This window comes from Mustela putorius, unplaced genomic scaffold (genome assembly GCF_011764305.1).
Source record: "Mustela putorius furo isolate JIRA1106 unplaced genomic scaffold, ASM1176430v1.1 tig00000081_pilon_pilon_pilon, whole genome shotgun sequence".
NCBI classification, from domain to species: domain Eukaryota; kingdom Metazoa; phylum Chordata; class Mammalia; order Carnivora; family Mustelidae; genus Mustela; species Mustela putorius.
The window spans coordinates 1,334,362-1,358,182 of NW_025421272.1; the positions used below are offsets into that span (position 1 = coordinate 1,334,362).

General features: G+C 43.9%; 1 protein-coding gene across 11 annotated transcripts in view; it reads left to right on the forward strand.

Moving 5' to 3' along the window:
- The window catches only part of SFI1 (SFI1 centrin binding protein), a 98,072-nt gene that overhangs the window by 53,090 nt on the left and 21,161 nt on the right, over positions 1-23,821 (forward strand). For all 11 annotated transcript variants that reach the window (XM_045066474.1, XM_045066441.1, XM_045066598.1 and 8 more), the window contains 7 exons: positions 6,847-7,003; positions 8,762-8,923; positions 10,671-10,741; positions 12,187-12,279; positions 14,942-15,039; positions 16,091-16,157; positions 20,318-20,448. In XM_045066474.1, the coding sequence (XP_044922409.1) occupies positions 6,847-7,003; positions 8,762-8,923; positions 10,671-10,741; positions 12,187-12,279; positions 14,942-15,039; positions 16,091-16,157; positions 20,318-20,448 (779 nt within the window). The remainder of the gene's footprint in view (positions 1-6,846; positions 7,004-8,761; positions 8,924-10,670; positions 10,742-12,186; positions 12,280-14,941; positions 15,040-16,090; positions 16,158-20,317; positions 20,449-23,821) is intronic.

Sequence of the window (23,821 nt, forward strand, 5' to 3'; positions counted from 1 at the left end):
AGGGCAGAGCATCCTGAGCTACAGGAAATTTTTATAAATGTACTTAAAACATAGAAAACTAAATATAAGACATTGATAAAAACATGAACAGATACCCAAGTACCCACCACCTAGATTAAAAGGTGTTAGCATGCTCCACACCTGCCCAGACATGGCTCAAACCCTACCTTTCCCCCTTTCTGCCACCGTTCCACCTCAGAGGTGGGCCCTGCATGGATACAAGGTCATCATTCTCTCATGGTCTTTTGAACTTGTAGAAATACGCGCATACGTAACCACAAAGAAGAAATGTTCCGGTTTCGTGTCTTTAGGAGATCTATGAATGATGTCATCCTGTACATTTCCTCTGCAGTTTCCTTTTTAGAAGCAGCAGTGTGTTTGTGAGGCTTACCCTTGTAGGGACGTAGATACCTATTAACTGTGTGTGCTATGCCATTGTATGGGTAGGCACAGTTGATCTCGTTCAGTAGTTTACCACTACTAATGATGAACTACGGATTACTTCTACATTTTTGCAATTACAAACGCTGCTGTGGAGAGCATTTTTAAACATAGATCCTTGTGCAAGAGTCTGAGAGATTCTGCATTCTGGTTCCTAGAAGTGACATGGTTGGGTCATTGGGTATTCATCTCTCCATCCTTACTACAGATTGTCCAGTGCTTTCCAGTGCCAGTTTACGTGGTTATGTTTCCGTTCCCCTTTCTTTCAGTCTCCTCAGCACTTTGCATGGTCAGACTTGGTCCTCCTCAGCAGTGGGATGTGTGTGGAGTGGTAACTTCATTGTCGCTTTAACTTCTATCTCACTGATTCCCAGTGAGGCCCGGCATCTTTACAGATGTTTGTTTGCATTCGAGTTACAGAAGGGCTGGTTTACATCCCTCCATCATTTTTCTGTTGGGTTATTTGGCTTTTTCTTTTTGAACACTGATTTGTGGACATTGTTGTAGACTCTGCTTACTCATCTTTTGAGTGTTCTGTACTTTACAGGAGCTTTCTTCCAGTCTGCAGCTGTTTTTTTTTTTTTTTTTTTTGCTTTGCTTATGGTATCCTTTTTTTTTTCATGCAGATATTATTAATCTCAATCTATTATTAATCTCAATCTAGCCTAATTTATTCTTGAATCAGTTTGGTCTTTAATATATCTTGGGTTTAATTTTACCAATTGTGTGAAAAAGGTCTCAGTTGGTCATCTTCCATATGGGTAATTAATTGCTGTAGCACTGTTTGCTGATTCATCCATCCTTTATCTTTTTTATACTGGTTATTAATCTACCTTCATTATAGAGCCAGGGTCTCATTTCTTCATGGGTCTGTTCTGGGCTCTGCATTCCATTGCTCTGTATTGCTGTCTCTGAGCCAATACCACACTGTTTTAGTTGTGATTTAATGAAGCAGGTATTTATTTAAGCAATCTCCATACCCAACATGGGGCTGAAACTCACCATCAAGAGTCCCATGCTCCTCTGACTGAGCCAGCTGGGCACCCTTATTTCTTAAGTTTTTGTATATGGAAAAGGATGATCTTTTTTATTTTTGTTCTTTTTCAAATTCTTTTGGCTATTCTTCTTTACTCTTTCTCATTAATTTTGGGATCAACTTTCAAGTTCCACATCAAAGCCTACTAGGATTTTTATTATAATGCACCAACTTTTTACATTAGATTGGGGGAAATTGTCATGTTTATGATACTGTGAGTCATCCCATCCACAAATTTGATATATCTTGTGACATGTTGATGAGCATGAGAGAAAGAATAAGAAGGATGAGGTCATGAGGTAACAACACAGGAGACCCCTGCGCCCATAAAGGCTTTACGTTCTTGTTCCAGTGGAGGTGAGAAGCTGCTGGCTTTGAGTGAAGATGATACGATCACACCTCCTTCTTAATGGGATCCCTCTGGTTCATTGTGTGCTGCCTTTGGGGAGGAAAGGAGGTATATGTTTATGTGTGTGGGTGTGTTTGTGTGTGTGCACTTATATTTTAAAGAAGTAATGGGAAAAATAAATCCAAAACTAACAAAATGTGGTTACCCATAGTGGGATGGAGGGAACAAAATATTTTTGTGAATTTACTTTGTTATACAGTTTTAACTTTGGAACCATATAAATATTTTGTATAATTTAAAAAATACACACAAGCAAGTCAAAAAGGAGAGAAATTAATCCCCAGAATTTTAAAACACACTGAAACAAACCTAAGCTCGTAGCCATGACTACACAGAGAAAATAATTACTTCAGGTAACTTTAAAATGCAATATTTTGGCTCTTCATCCCTAGTGGAATGCATTCTAAGGACACAAAGAACTAGGAAATCTGAAACCTACATTCAGTAGTCTTATTGTTAGTGGTGGGTTTAGAATTGTCATGTTGAAACTATTATAGCTACATTGTGAGATAAAACAAGTAACTTAAGGCAGTGTCATTAGGAATCATGATTTTCAGTGTCAAGGAAAAGATTACAAATATAAAAGAAAGGAAATAAAAGTCCTATAATCTGAGATTGGAAATGTAAATATCGGTAGGAACTTAAGATGTTTTTTAACCTTAAGAAATGTATTTCTCATTTTATTTATGGAAAAGTTAGGAGTGAGCAGCAAAGAATATATGGCATTTAGTATTCCCAGTGCCCAAGTCGTGGGCTCTGTTATTTCGTGGCTAAAAGTAACAGAGGCTTTTTGGAGAAATGGCTGATTCCTGGTCTGCAGCAAGATATGCATATCACCCACGTCATAGGCCTAGGATACACTTTGCTGGAGAGTGAGGAAATGAACAAAGGTTAATGGGCTGTGTCAGAAGGACTCAGGAGCCAAAAGACTTTCCTAGACTAATGATAAATCAGTTGGGACATCCAGAAGAATAATGACTGCAGTGAATTGAAAGCACATCAAATCTATAAAAATTCATGCATGTATAATGAGGGGAGAGGAAGGAACTCATTGGCACATATTGGGGTTGTTAGAGTATTAACTCAGTTTGAAAATTAGTGAAGGCAAAAATCAAGCATTTATCCTGCCTTTCCTATATAAACTTTATCTTTCAAAACCTGAGGGTTAATGAGAGTAGACTTCTTTATAGAATTCTAGTTAGTAGCTACAGGAGTACTGGAATGAGAAAACTGCCGTTTTGCTACCCCTAATGAGAAAATGGATCTAAGCAGCAACCACAGAATGGGAGGACAGTGGGGAAATAAAATGGAGGGATCAGGTTGACATCTGAAGCCAGGGATCGTCTTGACATTGTTAAAACTGTGGCAGCCAGCTGTGATGTGCCTCATGATGGTGAGGTAATGGGCGGTCCCCAGAACCATGTGAGAAGTGTTCTTGCCTAGAAATTTGAACATGATTCCAACCAAGCCTAACATGAATCTTTCTATCAGTTTCCAGGAAATACAGGAATCAGGTGAACAAGGCAAAGACACCTTGAGACAATTGGCCGAAGCTGAAGTGTGGGACATTTTATAGGATAAATGACCTAGTTTCTCAAAGAAATTGGTGGCATGAAAGAGGAAAAAGGGCAGGGAGGAAAATTGTCCTATAAAAAGGAGAGATTGAAGTGACATAACCAAAACAAACCAAAAAGGATTGCTGTGGCTTTGTAGCAAACCACACAAGAGTTCATGCGTCCAGTGTGCCACAAGCCAGTAACAACTGACACAGGCTTTTGCAGGGAAGAAAGAGAGACTATTTGCTGGTGTGGTGCCACCCAAGAGAACAGGGAGTTAATGCTCAAGAGTCCCAGACTCCCTTATGGCTCACAGGCAGGGGTGGGGGTTTTAAAGGGTGAAATTCAGAGTAAGGGTCTCAGGGTCTTGGATCGTGCTGATTGATTAGGGTTAGGTCAGCTGTTACATTTCCCTTCTTGTTCATCTTCTCCCTTCTGGCATGTCCCTGTCTGGTTTCATTGTGATTGTAGTGAGGTGGTTGTTCTTTTTCAAGGACCCGCTTGTTCCACTTTAGGGGTTCAGAACTGTAAAACATTCTTAGCAGAAGACATTAGCAGTATCCTCTCTAGAGTATAAAGGCAGAAGTTCCACATCCTGTGATTATCACTAACCTGCACACTATTACTATTTTTTCATGCAAACACAGCACATTGTGTCTGTTATCTCAGGTGGAACAGCATCCCACAGACCTTTCAAAAGGCAAGTTTCTGTTATTCCCGAAGGCATTTTTACAGGTTTTTTTGTTTTGTTTTGTTTTGTTTTTAAACAATAAGTAAGGGCTCTGTGACTCTGGTCGGAGGTAGTTAGGAGCCATATGGCTAAATTGTGGGGTCTAAGAGGGGCTTGCATTCCTGGTTTTGGCTGCTGTGTTAGGAATAGACCATAGAAGATCAAGGATGAAAGCAGAGAGAACAGTCAAGAAGCTATTAGAAAATCCCAAGTGAGGGGCACCTGGGTGGCTCAGTGGGTTAATAAGCCTCTGCCTTTGGCTCAGGTCATGATCTTGGGGTCCTGGGATCGAGCTCTGCATCAGGCTCTCTGCTCAGGATGAGCCTGTTCCCCTTCTCTCTCTGCCTGCCTCTCTGCCTACTTGTGATCCCTGTCTGTCAAATAAATAAATAAATAATCTTAAAAAAAAGAAGAAGAAAAGAGAAAAAGGGGGCGCCTGGGTGGCCCAGTGGGTTAAAGCCTCTGCCTTCGGCTCAGGTCATGATCCCAGGGATCAAGCCCCTCATCCAGCTCTCTGCTCAGCAGGGAGCCTGCTTTCCCCTCTCTCTCTGCCTGCCTCTCTGCCTACTTGTGATCTCTGTCTGTCAAGTAAATAAGTAAAATCTTTTAAAAAAAGAAAAAGAAAGAAAGAAAATCCCAAGTGAGATTCTACACAAGGATGATAGCAAGATGGTGTTGGATTCTGGGTGTACATTGAAGGTAGTGCTGACAAGACTTGCTAATAGACAGTTAAGACCTGAAGTTTTGGAGAAAGAATCCAAGGTGACTCCAGGTTTCTGGCCTGAGTAACTGGAACAGTGGAATGGCCATTTAGTACAATGGGGAAGATGGAGGGAGAAGCAGTTTTGTCCGGAAAGATGAGCTCCATTCTGAGCGCCACATCTGCAGCCTGACAGGCCTTTTGAATATCCCCCAAGGAATTGTACAGGAAGCAGTTGGATATTTGGGGAGTATGGAGGATGGGTCGAGACCCGAACTGTAAATGTGGGAGTCCTGAGCTTGCAGTTGGTATTTAAAGTCATGAGACTGCATGAAAGCACACAGGGAGTAAGCATAGCTAGAAGAGGGGTTGCAGGACCCAGCCTGGGAGGAATAAAGGTGAGACTGCAGGTAGCCTGGAGAATCCACAGGCATGACTGGCCTCATCACATGCTTCTGGCAGGTCAGGGAGGGTGAGGAGTGGGATTTGACCTTTGGATTGAACAATGTGGAGATCGTTGATGGGCTTGGGAAGAATAGTTTCAGTAGGCCTGAATGGGAGAGGGTTCATGAGAGCCTGCCTGGGGGAAGAGAAATTAGAAAATAGACCACTCTTTTGAGGAGTCTGGAAAGGAAAGAACTTGAGAATTAGCTGGATGCCAAAGTGGTCTAGTGGTGGCTTGCTCAAAAATCTGACTTATTCCTTTCCGAAAGTATTTCTGTGACCCTAATCTTTTCCACCCAACTTTTTATTTTTGACATATACCAAATGACGGAAAAGGTAGATACTGTAGTCACTAGTTTAACCCTTTGCTAACATCTTGCCACATTTGCTTTCTCTAAGTATAACAATACATTTCTCACATTTCCTGAGTGGCTTTAAAGTTGCAGACATAAATGTTAACTCTAAATACTTCAGCTTTTGTCTCCTAAAATTAAGGCGTTCTCCTACATAATCCCAATATCATCTTATTCACGACATTGAATACTGATATAATATCTAAAGTACAGGCCATATTCAAACCATAGATTATTGCTATTTTATGGGCAGGTCTGGGGTCCAATCAGAGGTTGTATCCCTGAAGAGATTTGCTTTTGAGGATGGGAGAAATAGTAGCACATTCATATGCTGCTTTAGAAAAAGCTAGTAGAGGGTGAGAATCTATGATGCAGAAGGGGGAATTTGCCAGTGATAAGCTTGAGAAGGTCAGAGACGATGGGATGTGTCTATAGTTGGGAGTGACTTCTGATTGAAGAGAGCATAGACACTTTATTCAAAGTAGCCAGAGAGAAGGCAGAGCCTGTGGGCAGGTGGGTGGGTAGATGGGGAAGGAGCTTGCGAAAATTCTCTTTTGATCACTTTTATTTTCTTGGTGAAATAGGAAGAATGGTATTCAGCTGAGAGGAAGGAAAGGAGAAGAGGTGTTACAGGTCTAAGGAGGGAAGATAATGAGGTCGTCATCTGAGACTTTCCGCTTCAGACTAGGGATGCATATTGCCAAGCACACACAAGGACTTTGCTAAGGGTGCACATCTATAGATGGTCTTGAGGGTATACTTCTGTAGGCCCTCAGCTTCCATAGCTAATCTTTCGCAGAAACAAATGTGCTTGAGACAGTAGGCTTCCTCCCACTTGGAAGGAAAAGGCAGACCCTCCCCTGTCCCAGGTCAGATTTAAGTATATCACCCCTTGGGTTGTCCCTGCCTCTTGTCTACTAGTTGATTTTATTATTCCTCTTTCCCTTGGTGCTCTTTCATTCATTGTTCTTTCATCCATTCTACTTCTGGAAGTAAATGCCCTTCTTAAAAAGCCCTTCACTGCAAATTCCCGTAGATCATGATCCTCCTTGAACATTGCCACGTCGTTTCCAGTTTTAGCTTCTCCAGTGTGTCTCTGTTTCTCTTTTCCCTCACCCATACCTCCCATCTGTTTTCCTGCCTCTTCTCTAATTGTCTCCTTTTCTCTGGTTTTCAGGCTTGGTCACGGTGGTGGGAACAGCTCCTGCAGGTCCAGAAGGAGAGACGGAAAATGGTCTTGGCAGTGAAACACCATCAGCACTGGCAAAAGTGTAAATCCCTGAAGGCCTGGATCAAATACTTGGGGACCCGAAGAGTGAAGAGACAGCGGAGAGGTGAGCAGAAGGTCCCAGGCTCTAGAGACAGAGGGGCATGGCACAATTTCCACTCTTGCGCTGCCAGTGCTGCAAATTTATTTAGAAGAGATATAATCATTATGCCACAAATTTGGGGTGGGGGGAAGAGATCAAGGAGAAACATACATCATCCTCAATTCACATTTAAGTTATTTCCTTCTGTCCTTCTCTTCCACGCATATTTTTTTCCTTTTTGTTTTGTTTTGTTTTTAAGATTTTATTTATTTACTTATTTATTTATTTGAGAGTAGAGAGGGGGAGGGAGGGAGCAGGGAGCAGGAGCCATAGTAAAGGCAGGCTCTCGCTGAGCCGAGAGCCTGACACAGGGCTCCATCCCAGGACCTTGAGATCATGACCTGAGCCAAAAACAGACATGAAACTGACTGAGCCACCCAGGCAGCCCCCCTTTTTTAAAAGATTTTATTTATTACGTATATTTTCTCAATAGGATTTAATCCTCCTATAAGTAGTGTGATTATTATGATTAATATGATACTTAAAACTTTGTATCTTGATTTTTTCCTCCACAACTAACAATATTTCCTATATTTTTAAGTAGTCTTCATAAATTTTTTTTTATTGTCTGCATTTTGTGGAATGGTCTACCTTAATAAACTATCTGGCCATCCTTCTTTCGACATTTGGATTGTTTCTATGTCTCCCCAGTGATGGTTTATGATGTTGATTTTTTTTTTTTTAAGATTTCATTTATTTGTCAGTGAGAGCAAGCACAGCAGAGGGAGAAGCAGACTCCCTGCTGACCAAGGAGCCCAGTGGAACTTAATCCCAGGACCCTGGGATCATGACCTGAACCCAAGGCAGAGGTTTAACCAACTGAGCCATCGAGGCATCCCTGATTTTTTTTTTAACACTATTCTTATAGCTTAGTTTCCCAGTTAGTGTTCATAAGTGATAATACATAGGTCACAATTGTTGGTACTTTTTGTACTTTGGTTTCTGGAGCCCACACAGAAGTGAGTCAAGCAGTGTGCTAGACGCTGGCTGGCTTTCAACTCGGCCTCCCTGCAGAAAACTCCCGGGTTGCCAGGCCAGCACTGTCTCTTGGGAGAGTTTGAATGTGTCTGTCTGACGATAACGGCCAAAGACCCACTTTCTGATTGCCCAAGCCTAGAAGCTGAAGACATTAAACTCTTTAGTGTGATAAGCTGCAGACTAATGTGCCTCTCATTTCAGCATCGAATTCCAATTCCCTCCCACTTCCTGGACTTGAGTTAGTTCATCAGACCATTGGCTAATTAGTGTTAAAAGCAGGGGACCCTGGCAGCCAGGATCAGCCTGGCTGAAAGCTAGCAAACATCTTTGCCAGCATGGTGACCAAGTTGTGTCATTGACCTCACTCCCCAAAGTCCTACCCGAGAGACAAAGAGTAAGAGTCAAAAGTAAGAGTCATTTGAGTCTTTGAAAGAGTCTTTGAAAGCAGCAGGTGCCATTCCAGCTCCTCAGTAGCTAACTAGAAGCCTCAACTCTTTGCTATAACTGATTTTATAGCATCTCCTAAAATAACAGACCTTTTCTTTTGGAAAGAAGAGGTATAAATAACTAAGGGATTCCAAATAGCCCTCCCATGCCTAAACAGACTCTGATTTTAGGATGCTTTGTAAGAACAGCCTTGAATCCCTGCTGTCCGCAGGTAGTAGGGTACAGCTTATCTGAAAGATGCTTCCAACTCATCTCAACCTTGCAGGGTGCAGCACGTGGTGATTTTCTTTGTTGCAGAGATGGCTGAGCGATTCCACCGGGTCACTGTGCTCCAGACACGCTTCTGTGACTGGCAGTGGGCCTGGGAGCGGAAGGAGAGCTTGTACGCCCAGCAAGCCAGGGTGGAGGGGCTGGCCCGGAGGATGGCTCTGAGGCGGGCATTCACTCACTGGAAACACTGTATCCTTTTCATCTGTCCCTCCCCCCAACCCCCAACCTCCTCTACCACCACAGCAGGGCCTCCCCAGAGCTCAGCAGCCTGTAAGACAAAGGGCTGGGGATATGTAGGAAACCATTACTGAACAATAGAAGATGGTCCTGATGTCTATTGATTTCTTTTTAAAATGTTTCTGTTTAACTGGAAGTATACTTACAAAACAGTATGTATAACATACATTACAGTGTAATGAATAGTAATAAAATGAACACCCATATACTTACCACCCAACTTAAAAATTAGAACATTGCTAATACCCTATCTGCTCATCCCTCATTGCATTCCCTTTTCTCCCCTTCAGAGAGGTAATCCCACTGTCCTTAATTTTACATTGTCATTTCGTTACTTTTCTCTACCCACTAGGTGGTCTTTTTTTTTTTTTTTCAGCTCTAATGTTATGACCATAGGTTCCATTGTCTTTTACCACATGCAGACGTTCTGCGTTATCTCTTTAATCCTCAAAATAACCCAGTGGAGTAGATGTCACTATCCCCATTTTACAGATGAAGAAACAGAGATTCAGGGGTTTAAATGATTGTCAAAGTCATGGGTGATCATTGGCTGAGCTGGGAGTTTTGGACCTGGGCCTCTGGCACTAGACTCGTGCTACACTAGGTGCCCAGCTATGCAGATTTGGACCACCCTCAGTGTCCATCCACACGTTATCTGTCCGCAGACTCTTGCTTTGTTTTAGCCTCCTGCCTAAGTTCTGGAATATAGGGAAGCTCAGAGGTGAACAGTAGTTGGTTGTCATTGGGGTAAAGAGACATGAAAACAGGGCTTTATAATGTGGTGCAGAAAGTGCTGTCATAAAGGTCCATATCACGTTCTGTGGGAGCTACTGTGCAGATTCGAGCTTTGTCCTAGAGGGTGACAAGGTCACCTAGCAGAGAAGTTGGGGAGGGTGTTGCAGGTGGAAGGAATGGCATTTACACAGGTAGAGGTGAGGAAAAGACCCAGGGACAGCGAGGGGGGTCTGTCGTGAGTCAAGGGGCGTAGATGGCGGTAGGGCAGCACAGGTGGAGGTGGGCTGGGGCCAGCTTGTAGTGCCCTGCGTACGGTGGTTGGAAGCTTGGGCTTTCTCCTGATGGCACTGGGGAACCCCTGGAGGTGTGTAAGAAGAGAAGTGATGTGGCAGGTTTGTATGTGAGGGGACAGACTGGGTTACAGGGGCAAAGCCAGCTCAGGGGGAGCAGTTACGCAAGGCTCTCGCCAGTCTGTGTGAGGGGCAAGTTGGATGTCATGCGGGGCATTGGGCGCGGGAACAGAAGAGCCCGAGATACCTCAGAGGGGAGCAGATGGACTTGGCAGCCCAGATGGAAGGAGTGGGAGGAGAAGGTTTGAAAATAACTCCAAGGTTTTTACCTGAAACATTGGACTGGGTTGTGGCACCCAACAGAGGCTGCAGGAAGACAGGAATTCTTTAGATGGCATGATTTGGAAATGTTTACTGTAATCTGTGGCAATTTATCTTAACTGTTTTTGCCTGTCATCAAATGGGCATCAGAGGGGAGAAAGGCAAGGCCAACTGTTCGATAAGCAACTCAATTTCCCTTTTCTTCCTCTTCTCTGGGTCATCAGGAGGAGACAGAGGTGGACGGCAGCCCACCTGTTATCCCCCACAGCCAAGACCCTTCTGCTGGGTCCCTAGGATTGCAGTGTGCGGGGGTGGGGACATTTTTGAGATGAGGGGCCTTCACTCCCTGCCAGACATGCTGCTGTGTGCTGAAGAAGCGGCCCAGTGGAAGGTGGCGGAAGAACACAGGAGGCACAGCTTGCTGGTAAGTGTGTGGAAGCTTCCTGAGGCTCTTTTTTTCTTTGCAGAACTGCCAAAATTTGAGTGGTTAATATTTAACAGCACAACTGGCCAAAGTCCTAAGATGTGAAGGTACCATGTTCAAGAAACTGGGGGGAGAAATCACTCTATAAAATGTAAAGTATATGATAAGGAGAATGCAACCTTTTAATAGAAAGCCTGTCTACACAGAGTAGCCATACTTAGCAGCCTTGCTCAGGCCTTCATGTTTGGAGGACCCAGGCACACAGCAGACTGTTCAGGTGTATCTGGTTGTGGGATTAGCTTCACTCATGAAACCCTGTTCTATTCCAAGTGTCCCTGTTTTCATTTTGGATCAGAAAAGTTCATGGATGAGATCAGAAGGTTCTGGAAATAAAAGGGAATCTTGGAGATGATCTAGTCCTGCATTTTTTTTTTTTATCCACATGGTCAGCCTCCTTTTTATTTATTTATTCATTTATTTGGAAGATTTTATGTTTAATTGATCTCTATACCCAACATGGGACTTGAACTCACAACTCTCAGATCAAGGGTCACGTGCTTTACTGACTGAGCCAGCCAGGTCCCCCTTCATTTTTTTTTTTTAAGTAACCTCTACTCCCAACGTGGAGCTTGAACTCATGACCCCCAGGGCGGACTCCCTTTTTAGTGTTGGGAGCCTCTTCTGTAAAATCGATCAAAGTAGATGCTGTGGGTGAAGCATCTACCGCTGCTTTTCCCGACCCTCACCACATGAGGAGGTCTTCAGACACATTCAGGGGCCTTGGGTTCTATAAAGCACAATATGAAAACCTCTGATCGCTTCACTTCTGTCTCAGAGGGCTGGAACCCAAGGCATTGGATAAAAGGCTTTACTTAGGTCACATGCGAGGCAGTGTAGATGGAGCTGGAGCCAGTCCCACACGTCTTGCCACTGCCCCAAACCCCTCTACTCACTCAACACCCCCCTACTCACCACTTCCTTCTCTTCCTTCTATTCTGCTCGTGCAAAACTACATTTGGAATTGCATAAGTGTGCACACTGGACACCCCCACCCCACCGCCAACATGGCTTTAAAAAGAAAGCAAACAAACAAAAAAAACCCCACCATAATCTAAGTCTTTTCCTGAGAGGCAGAGTTGATGTCTTTAACCTTTGTCTGTCGTGCTCTTGTCTGGGCCACGGGGATCTCTCCTGGTCAGAGGCGATGGTGTGTTTGTTCCAGGGCAGTATTGGTGGATAGCCAGGGAGCAGTTCAACAGCTACTTATTAAGTGCCTACTGTATATCAGACTCCCAGGTGAATCCTAAAGCAGAGAAACACTCCGGGATCCGGGAACAGCTGTGAATATCTGTGCCCGGGCCTCTCCCTACTGTACTCGGGTGCTGCTCTTACTGGTACACACGCTGCTGATTTGTAACTGCTTGTGTCCTTCTTTCTATTCACAGCACTTCTGTTTTCGAGCCCTGAAAGACAATGTGACGCATGCCCATCTCCAGCAAATAAGAAAGAACCTTGCTCACCAGCAGCATGACATCATGGTGAGGGTCATCTGTGTGGAGGAAGCTCTTGTTCCTTATCTTCTCTTTTAACCTTTGTGCCTTGAGATTTGCCCAAACCTTTCATAACCCAAAACCTTAGTGTCCATTTTCTCTGGCTACCCCTACCAGCTGGTAGAGGAGCCCTTGGTTTTTCCTAGTTTAATCCGTTTTTTAATCTGTTTGCTAAGAAACTTGATAGTTGACTCAGGGGTCAGGGACTGTGGATTCCAACCCTGACCTGGGGAGTAGTACACTTTGAGTTTTGCATTCCAGGCGGCTTTGGTTGTATTTGCACTGTAAGTCTCTTGTCTTCAGTGGTTGGTTTACCTGAGGGCAACAAACATTCTATCTCTACTTATAGATCATGTTTTTGGGTGTAGGAGGATTTTTGTTTTGTTTTGTTTTGTTTTTCATTATGAAAATGTTCGAACGTATGGAAAAATTTAAGAATAGTAGAATAAACACCTTATACTTACCATCGCAATTCAAATATTAGCCAATTGTTAATATTTACTACTTTTTCTTTTTTTTTTCTGAATCATTTCAAAGTAAGTAATAGACATCCTGACACATTATGCCTAAACATCTCAGCCTGCATTGTCCAAAAATTACATTTTCCTTCATAACCACGGTATCGTTACCATCCCTAACAAAATGAACAGTGATTCCCTAATCTTATCCAGTACCCAGCCCATATCCAAATTTTCACAGTTGCTCCTGAAATGTTCCGGGGTTTTTTTGTTTGTTTTTTTGTTTTAAAGATTTTATTTTTTAATTATTTTTTAAAGATTTTTATTTATTTATTTGACAGAGAGAGATCACAAGTAGGCAGAGAGGCAGGCAGAGAGAGAGGAAGGGAAGCAGGCTCCCCGCTGAGCAGAGAGCCCAACGCAGGGCTCTATCCCAGGACCCTGGGATCATGACCTGAGCTGAAGGCAGAGGCTTTAACCCACTGAGCCACTCAGGCGCCCCAAAATGTTCCGTTTTAAACCAGGACTCAACCAAAGGCTGATTACTTACTGTATCTGGTTATGTCTTATGAGGCTCTTAATAATAGTGTCCCCTCTCCACTTCTTTTGTTTAATATGTTTATTCTTTAATTGTGGTAAAATACACATAACAATTTATCATCTTAACCATCGTTGAGAGAACAGTTTCGTGACACAAAGTGCATGCACATTGTGCAATCCTCACCACCATCCATCTCCAGAACCTGTTTCATCTTGCAAAACTGTAACTCTGTCCCCATTAAACAATAACTTCCCATTCTCCTCCTCTCCCCTGCCCCCAGCAGCTGGCGGCCACCTTTCTTCTTTCTGTCTCTGTGAACCTGACCACTTTAGGGATCTCATATTTACATGCCCTTTTGTGCCTGGCTTATTCCACTTATTGTAATGTATACTTTTTTTTTCAGTGACACTGATTTTTGGAAAAGGAAGGCCAGCTATTTGGCGTTATACAATATTCCATATTCTCAGTTTATCTGTTTCCATTTGATGTCATTTGATTTTTCCTTTTTTAAATGTCATTCCTATAAATTAGAAGTTTGATCTAAGGGCTTGATTAGATTGAAGTTAAGCACTTTTTTTGGCAAGACTACATCAGGAGCAGTCAGAGGTGATAAGATCAGTTTTAACTTTTAAAATGGCATTAAATATATGTTTATAAAAAATAAAAAATTTAAAAAAAAAAAAAAATAAAAATAAAATGGCATCGTTGGGGCGCCTGGGTGGCTCAGTCGTTGGGCGTCTGTCTTCGGCTCAGGTTGTGATCCCAGGGTCCTGCGATCGAGCCCCACATCAGGCTTCTTGCTCCTCGGAGGGCCTGCTTCTCCTTCTCCCACTCCCCCTGCTTGTGTTCCCTCTCTTGCTATGTCTCTCTCTGTCAAATGAATAAATAACATCTTTAAAAAATAAAAATAAAATGGCATTGTCGGGGTGCCTGAGTGGCTCAATGGGTTAAAGCCTCTGCCTTTGGCTCGGGTCATGATCCCAGGGTCCTGGGATCGAGCCCTGCGTCGGGCTCTCTGCCCAGCATGGAGCCTGCTTCGCCTCCTCTCTCTGCTTGCCTCTCTGCCTACTTGTGATCTCTCTCGCTGTGTGTCAAATGAATAAATAAAATCTTAAAAAAAAAAATTTAAAAGGGGCGCCTGGGTGACTAAGTGGGTTAAGGCCTCTGCCTTCGGTTTGGGTCATGGTCTCAGGGTCCTGGGATCGAGCTCCACATCAGGCTCTCTGCTCAGCGGCGAGTCTGCTTCCCCCCTCTCTCTGCCTGCCTCTCTGACTACTTGTGCTCTCTCTCTGTGTCAAATAAATAAATAAAATATTTACAAAAAAAAAAGTAAAAAATTAAAAAATAAACAAACTGGCATTGTCTTCTCTGAGGCCCAGATGAGGAATAGCTTCAGCGTCTTGATTCTGATTTCCGTAGACAGGGAAATTCATCTTTTTGCCTTTTATGTTGGCCTAGAATAGCTCTGTATAACTTAGCCACAATTATTTTGTAAGCCTGTTATATGTCGGCTACTCCAAATTGAGGTATAATTCCTCCTCTGTGGGAGCTGATGGTCTCTCGGGGCAAGGATTTGCTAATAGGTTAGGAGAGATCATTTCACCTTTTGCCTTAATAATTAAACTTCCATTTCTTTTCTGTCTTGCTTCAGCTGCTGCACAGATTCTGGAACCTCTGGCAGTCTCGGATTGAGCAGAGGGAAGAGAGAGCGCAGCTTCCCTCACTGTGTGCTGCCCAGGACTACTGCAGGTAGGGGCTTGGGCCTTCTCCTTGTGCTCTCCAGGGACTGACTGACTGTTCTCTTGGAGAGAGCACTTACCCTTCCTTGCAGTGATGGCCAGCTTCAGAAAGGCCCTGCTATAAATCAGTGGTTCCTAAGCTTGTGTTTCCCTTTTGGCTCATTAGGTGAGAGGTAGAATAGAGATGTTTGTACTGGTTCTTGGTCACCATAGTTCGGAATATGTGCCAGCTAGCTCCCTGCCTCAATCCTTCATGCTTTAGTGACATTCACATCTTAGAATTCAAGCACTGATAGTGTTAAAAAGCAGGCTCAGGCAAGTGTCTTATTCTGGAAGAGTGGAGAGTGTCCCAAATTTTAAATAAAAGCACCACATGTCTATAAGGAAAACTCAGTGTATAGGAAGGTAGGTATAAAGTGAAATATAAAAGTTGCTTGGATCCCTCCCTCTGATCCCTTAGTCTTACTCTTCAGAGGTAACTACTCTTCACTTTCTCCCTGCGGGAAATATTCAATATACCCTCCCTGCAGCCAATAAGCCAATCAATTGAATTCACATAGAGGTCCCGTTTTGGAACATTTTTTTAATAAGTCGGTGAGAATCTCAATATTTAACTATATTTGGAGTTACTAGGGTCAGTCGTTATTTTAAATCCTGGTTTACAGAATTGAAGGCAGTTCTCACCCTGGGTATCAGTTTGGTGGAAGGAGCCTGTCACAGACCCAGGTGGTCCCAACACAGGCCCCAGAAAGTTCATGATAGGGGATTTCGTACGTATTACCTAGGTTCCAGAGACACTGTGCTTGGTGGTATAATTAGGTTTATAAGAAAATTGTCAAAATTTGGGGGCAAGCCGTAGTCCGAAACCAGTGGCTGACAGATGTTGTGTCGAATGATAGGTTCTTTTTTCCCCTGTCCTAGAATGAAGCTGACAGGTTGCCTTCAATGCTGAAGATGTAACTACACCCAGATATTTTGGCCTTAAAAACAAACAACATTTTTAAAACCCAAACCTGGACATGAAGTAGGCAGTATGTGTTATGTTATGTGTTTTATTTCAGAATAACATTGCTACGCAAGTGTATCAAATCATGGTCACAGTATATTCAGAAGAGGCGATATAAGCAGGTATGGAGTAAGTTCATAGTGAGTAACTCCACAGGCTTACATTGTCGGACTCATTTACTTTGGAAAGATTCTTGGAAAAGACCTTTGCTAAGAGGTCTTGGTGCTGCTGTGAAAACCTCAAAGATATTTCCCCCAATTCCTTCTAGTGATACTGGAAAGTCTGCGTCAGCCCCCCACCTTCACGTGCTGTGAATACACAGCCGTTCCATTCACATCGTTACTCATTTACTCTATTAGTTAGCCAGCCTTTAGGAAATACTGGGGAAAGTGTAGAACATAGTGCCGCATTCTCAGTGCTGAACCGTGTGAGGCAGGTACCCATAGCAGGCGGGAGGACATGGGGATCAGGCTCACGAGTTAGGAAAGGCAGATTGAGGAAGGATGCAGTTCCATTTTTCAGAAAAGCTTTATTTAAGTAATGTCTACATCTGACATGGGGCTCCAGCTCAGAACCCTGAGATCAGGAGTCACATCCTGTTCTGACTGAGCCAGCCAGGAGCCCTGGCTTCAGTTCCGTTCACTGAGTAGCGCCTGGGTGGCTCAGTAGGTTAAGCATCTGTCTTTGGCTCACGTCGTGATCCTAGGGCCCTGGGCTCGAGCCCCGTATCTAGCTCCCTGCTCCGCAGCGAGTCTGCTTCTCCCTCTGCCTGCTGCTCCCCTTGCTTGTGCTCTTTCTCTCTCTGACAAATAAAAAAATAAAGAAAAGAAAAAAAGAAGGAAAGACTCACTGAGCAGCCGCTGTGCCTCAGACACTGTGCTAAGCACTGGGGCTTAGCTGTGACGAAAGCAGAAAAAATTCCTCCTCCCACAGGCCTTATAATTTAGCCCCAGGATGGCAATTAAGTGCAATATTGCAGGCCAGCTCAAATGATGGCCGCAGCTGTCTAGAGTGCTGAACTGAGAAGGGTTTGGAAGCCACCTTTAGGCTTGGGGGCATTTGTGTTCAACTGGTAGTGTCTGCACTGGCCTTTCAGGGGTTAGCGTGCTGCCTGGGCCTGGTTTTGGCCCTCCTTGTTGAAACAGGGAAACAAAAGCCAAACTCCTGCCTCCCCCACCCCCACCTCCATCTGCTAGAATCTAACATGAGAATCTAAAGAATTTGACTGTTTACTCATAGTGTTGAGAGAGAATCTGAATTTTCTAGTAAGGTGTATAAAATCCTGTGGGAGCCGGCCTCTGGTTAATTTCTGTACCCTTTCCTGTTACCTACTTCTTCGTTCCTTCACAGCTGTGCTCTGGCCAGTTAAGCTGCCAGTCCTTCCCTGAATGTGCTTCTCACTGTACATGCAGTCTTCTGTCCCTCTGAACCTTTTGGCTCTGGTGTTACCCCATCCCCCGGCCCCCTGTGTGGCTTTGTCAGTGTATTCTGTGCCTAGGTGTTTCCCAGCCCCTCTCCCTGCCAGTCTGTGAGCTACTTGAGGGTAGACCCTGTCTCTCTCTTCTCCTTAGCACTGTGGGGACAAAGGGTAGGTGCCACTAATATTTACATGAGTGAATGAACGAACGAGTGAACAGCCAGATAAACTGCCATGGGTTGCTACAGAGTTTTTCTGAAGGATCATCTCTGTTCTCGGCATCTGGGCCATGCCAGCCCAGGGCATGGTTTGCCTTCCACACTTGGAAAATGGTTAGAATTGCTGCATTCTTTGACATTCCTTTGGATGATGTGACTCTTTCTGAAAGGACGTTGCCACTTGGTTTCTTAAACCCATTTAATGTAAGCTCAACAGAAGGTAGAGACCATTTAGAAAAGGAAACTGAGTGCCAGGGTTGAAAGATTGTGTTTATTCAAGATGGAAAAGAAGCAGAGTCTCTTATTTTCCCCCTGGAAAAAGAGCCCCTGACCCTGGGGTGGTGGAAGGTCAAAGGTCAGTGTTCTTATCTCTCCACACTGCTTTTGCATGGCCTGCGTCATATAGAAGGTCTGAAAAATAGTAAGAGCCCTGCTTAGTTCTGGGGTTTTTTTGGTTTTTTGTTTTTTTCCCAGATCTTTTGCTAACCATCTGACTGTCATCTAAGGAGATGACATCAGAGAACATCAAGTTCGTTAAAGAGAACATCAGTTCTTTCTATTTCAGGAAAAGATAAAGATATTTTTTATTGTGGGTTTCTTTCTTTTTAAAAAGTAATACGTAGAGAATGGCAAAACGTTTGCCAGTTATTGAAGCTGAATGTTAAGTTCATGGGGATTCGTTATACTGTTGCTTCTACTTTCGTTTACATTTGAAAATGTAAATGCCCAAAAGCAATATATAGACATTGTAATTTGAGATGTGTAGGAAGAGATAAAAGAAAAAAATTTAAACACCCGTAATCTTAAATTACATTTGGTGAGTAAATTTGGTATCTTTTTCCCTCCATGTGCGTGGGAGTATGTATACCATATGTTCACACACACACATATGCTTACTGTTCAGTTGTCTGTTGCCATGAAAAAAAATCACCCCGAACTCAGTAGCTTAAAACAACAACTGTGTTATTATACTTATGGGTTCTGGGGTGCCTGGGTGGCTCAGGGGGTTAAAGCCTCTGCCTTTGGCTCAGGTCATGATCCCAGGGTCCTGGGATCCAGCCCCACATCAGGCTCTTTGCTCAGCAGGGAGCCTGCTTCCCCCTCTCTCTCTCCCTGCCTCTCTGCCGACTTGTGATTGGTGTCTGTCAAATAAATAAAATCTTTAAAAAAAAATAAACAAAAACAGATGACCCTTTATACTTATGGGTTCTGCAGGTCAGAAATTAAAACAAGACATCACAATAATGGCTGGTCTTTGCTCCATGATTATTGGGGCCTCAGCTGGGAAGATTCTAATGGCAGGAGGTTAGCATTCTCTAGAAGTTTCTTCACTCACATGGCTGGTTCCTGGACTGGAATAACTCGCGAAGACTGGGCACATCGGGGACTGTTAACCAGAGAACCTACATTGGGCCTCTCCAAGAGGCTTGGATTGCCTTTGAGCATAGTGGCCTCAGGGGAGTCAGACTTCCTGTGTTGCTGCTCACTCCAAAAGTGTCTCAGTGAACAACACAGAGCTGTATGGCCCTTTATGACCCAGTAGCTCATATGGTCACTTTCACCATTCTCTACTGGTCAAAGCAATCACTGTCCCGCCCAGATTCAAGGGGAGGGGACTTCTCAGGGAAGGAGGAAATCCAAAGAATTTGAGGTCCTATTTTAAAAAGCACCGCCGTATATATATGCTTTTATCCCCACAAAGTTTTGGATCATGGAGGCATGTATATATTTTTATGTCAGTTGTCTATCTTCCTGCTGATAAATAGTAAAATAGTAGTAGCCTTTCGTAATTACCGTAAAATCAAAAGATATATTACAGCATGGGAAGAATGTTGATAATACACATGACAAAGGATTGATAAATTTCTTAAGATTCAAAAAGCCCATGTATGTCACTGAGTCAAACACTAGCAGTCAGAGAGTGAAACAGGCAGTGGGTATGAACACTTAGTACATAGGACAAAACATTTAGACTTATCCACGTATATACACATGTGTATACAGACACACAAGTAGGTAGAGATACTTAAACTTTTTAGAATAAAAATTTCTTACCCGTCATATTTCATTTTTCACCTATCATGTAGATTTTAATTTTCTCAGTTTAGTGTAGAAAGCAACCCTCCCTCTAGAATGTGACCCTGAAAGGTCTTTTTTTTTTTTTTAAGATTTTATTTATTTATTTGACAGATCGCAAGTAAGCAGAGAGGCAGGCGGGGGTGGGGGGAAGCAGGCTCCTCACTGAGCAGAGAGCCTAATGTGGGGCTCGATCCCAGGACCCTGCAATCATGACCTGAGCCGAAGGCAGAGGCTTAACCCACTGAGCCACCCAGGGCCACCACCCTCCCCTCTGCATTTTTTTTTTTTTTTAATAATGTAAAATAGGGCGCCTGGGTGGCTCAGTGGGTTAAGCCGCTGCCTTTGGCTTGGGTAGTGATCTCAGGGTCCTGGGACTGAGGCCCGCATCGGGCTTTCTGCTCGGCAGGGAGCCTGCTTCCCTCTCTCTCTCTCTCTCTCTGCCTGCCTCTCTGTCTACTTGTGATCTCTCTCTGTCAAATAAATGAATAAAATCTTTAAAAAATAAAATAAAATAATAAAATAAATAAATAATGTAAAGTACAAATAAAGGTCATTCTGTTCACTGTAGTGGCTGCGGTCCAGAGCAGACAGTCACTTCCAGCAGAGAGCCCTTCCTGCAGCCTTCCACGCATGGAGAAGATGCTGGCGATGGCACCATCAGGAAAGTGTTCTCAGTGCGAGAGCAGCACGCTTTCACAGGTAGGCAGTGCCTCTCCTGTCTGGGCAGGCTTCTCAGGCTCTGCTCCCCACACGGCCATTGGTGGTGGTGTTCAGCCTCCCAGCCTCCCAGGCCCTGGTTCTTCCTGGTTTGTCAATTATGTGGACTCATTGATTTCATCTAGCAGGAAAAGCCAGCCAGTATTTCCCCTGGGAAAGCTTTTGCTCAACTTTATTGCAAATGCTTTCAGAACAGCCTGAGTTCTATGCCCCTGTCCTCAGTGCAAGCCAGTGTGAGTTCTGTGAATGCTGCCCGTTAGCTTTCTGGATCAGAGCGTGGTTGGACCTTGCATTGCCCTGGCAGGCATTCTTGAGTGTGATTTCCCTGAAATTCTTGCTTCCTGTCCTGCTAGACCTGGCTTTTTGAAGTCTTGAAATATAGTCGTCAACAAAATTAAGATGGGCAAGGAGCAGAGCTACGTCTTTTTAGCTCCCACAGAACCAAACGTGCCCACAGCAGGTCCTTGCTGTGTGTTGGCAGAAAGCAACAAAGAAATTATTCATCGCCGACTGTATGTCTGCCCCTGTGGTGGGCATGCTGTGATGGGAGACGGGAAACAAATACATAAGCTCATTCGCCTGTGACGTCAGCAACTTCATTAATAATTTCCTTCTCATAGCAGTCCCGAGAAAACAGGCTCAAGATGACTAATGACTCCCCCATGTAAAGCAACCAGTAAGTGGCAGAGCCAGAGTTTAAATTCAGATCTCCTTGACACCAGGGACTTTCTCCTAGATGAAAAGGAAGATATTTTTGATGACTCCGTAGAAACTTTGAATCTTTGTGAGGAAGTAAAACTGATACACAAGAAACAATTGAAGGACACTTCCAGAGAAGAGATCCGCATGTCCTCACTTAGGGCAGCCCTGAGTTCTTCTAGAGCTGCTGAGGAAAGTCCCTGGAGGAAGGCATGCTGTGAGCCCGGGGATGAGGATGGATGGCAGGAGGGGGCAGGATGAGCAGGGCCAGGCTGAGGGGATTGCCTGAGCCTATAAAAAAGATAACAGATAAATGTTTGAGCAGGTGCACGTAACTAGTAAAGTGATGGTTTTGGAGATTGCCTGAGAAGAGTTCCCATCAATTTAGGACAGAGACGAGAGGGAGGGACGCGGGAGGGACGCTGAGAGAAGTTGCAGTGGTCCTGACTTCGAAAGAGTGTGAAAGCTAATCTGAGGGGATCAGCCAGAACTCTGAGAGTCCTTCACCCCAAATCCAAGGAGAAGCATTTACGGGGTAGCGGTGGGGAATTGGAGGCTGGCAAGGGGATAGAATTTACCTCTTCCCCTTCTGCAAAGAGAGTGCCTTCACCTTTACCTACTTTCTGAACTGAGGTCTGGTTTAAGATTCCATTGGAAAAATGGCTTTACTACTTAATACACACGCACTCCTTCATTTCTTCTGCAAAGTCATGATTGACTCTGTTACTTCTTTTGTATTTTGGCATGCCATAGGGATGGTTGAGGGTTCTCATAACAGACTCAATCTCAGAACACAAACTGAGGGTTGCTGGAGGGGAAGGGAGGGGTGGGTAGGAGGGAGAGGGTGGCTGGGTGATGGCCATTGGGGAGGGTATGTGCTATGGTGAGAGCTGTGAATTGTGTAAGACTGATGAATCACAGACCTGTATCCCTGAAACAAATAATGTATTATATGTTAAAAAAATATCGAGGGCTCTTTCAAAATAGCCAAGAGGAGTTTCCAAAAGGATTTTTGTTGGAGACCATTCTTGAGACAAAAGGTTGGTGGGTGGGATACCTGGGTGGCTCAGGGGTTGAGCCTCTGCCTTCGGCTCAGGTCATGATCTCGGGGTCCTGGGATCGAGCCCCACATTGGGCTCCCTGCTCAGTGGGGAGCCTGCTCCCCCCTTCTCTGCCTGCCTCTCTGCCTACTTGTGATCTCTGTCAAATAAATAAAATCTTAAAAAACAAAGGAGGGGGGGGATGGTGGGTGAATTGGAGACAGGGTGTAGCCAGGAAGTTTGAGGGAGAACCAGAGCCTGATCTGGATTTGGCCTGATGTAGATTTTATCTTGTTTTGGTTGAGTTGGCTCTTTTTAGAAGACTGAAGTTTTTTAGGTTCCTGCCTTTAGCTCTTGAGGGAGCAAAGTGATGGGGAACCTGGCTTGGAAGCTGGAGAGCCCTGAGTTCAGACCCTTGCTCCACTGCTTGCTGGCTCCCTAACCCTGTGCAGGCCACTGGGTCTGTCTGAGCCTGTTTCCTCAGATGTAAAATGGAGATGGGTTGATATAATAGTCGTGTTTCATAAGGTTGTCATGAAAAGTGAAATAATGCCTGTGGAATACAAGCAGAATGGCAGTACAGAATATCAGCCTTCCCCGCCAATCCCTAGTGATTTGTGACTTTTTTTTTTTTAAAGATTTTATTTATTTATTTGACAGACAGAGATCACAAGTAGGCAGAGAGGCAGGCAGAGAGAGAGAGAGAGAGAGAGGGAAGCAGGCTTCCTGCGGAGCAGGGAGCCCAATGCGGGGCTCGATCCCAGGACCCTGAGATCATGACCCGAGCCGAAGGCAGCAGCCCAAACCACTAAGCCACCCAGGCGCCCCGTGATTTGTGACTCTTACAGTAAATGAATATTCATAGGTTCGGTTTGGAGTTTAGCAAATCAGAGTTCCCCCAAAATATATATGTTCTATCTTTCCATAATTCTTAGGGTATTTGTTTAATATTTTAGGAATATGGACAGAATTTGTAGTGAGGTCTCATGAATTATTACTAAAAATGGTAGTTTCTTAACCTACCAGTGGTCTTTTAGTATGCTGATTTGTCTTTTGTTTTTTTTTTTTAATTGAGCTTAAGTTCATAGTGAAAGGCACAGATGTTAAGTAAAGAGTTTGGTGAGTTTTCACAAATTGTATACCTGGATAATCAACAGCCGAGTCAAGGTCTAGAACATTTCCATCACCCCAGAAAGTTCCCTCGTGCCCCCTTCCAGTCTATTTGCACCTCCCCCCATCCACCACCATAGGTAACACTGCTTTGATTACTGTCATCCCAGGTTAATTTTGCCTGTTTTTGAACTTTAAGTGATGGGATCATACAGTAGGTGTTCTGTTGTGTCTGGCTTCTTCTGAAGTTCAACATAATGTTTTTGAGATTGACCCTTGTTGCTTGGTAGGAGTTCAGTCTTCGCTGAGTAGTATTGGATGAATATAAGGCAATATTTTCACCCCTTTTAACATGGGTTGTTTCCAGTTTGAGGCCATTATGAGTAAATCTGCTATGAACATTTAAGCGGGTTATGTTTTCATTTCTCTTGGGTGGATACCTAAAAGCGGACTCTGGCTCTCAGGTGGGGACATGCTTCCTCTTACAGGGGGTCACATCATTTTAC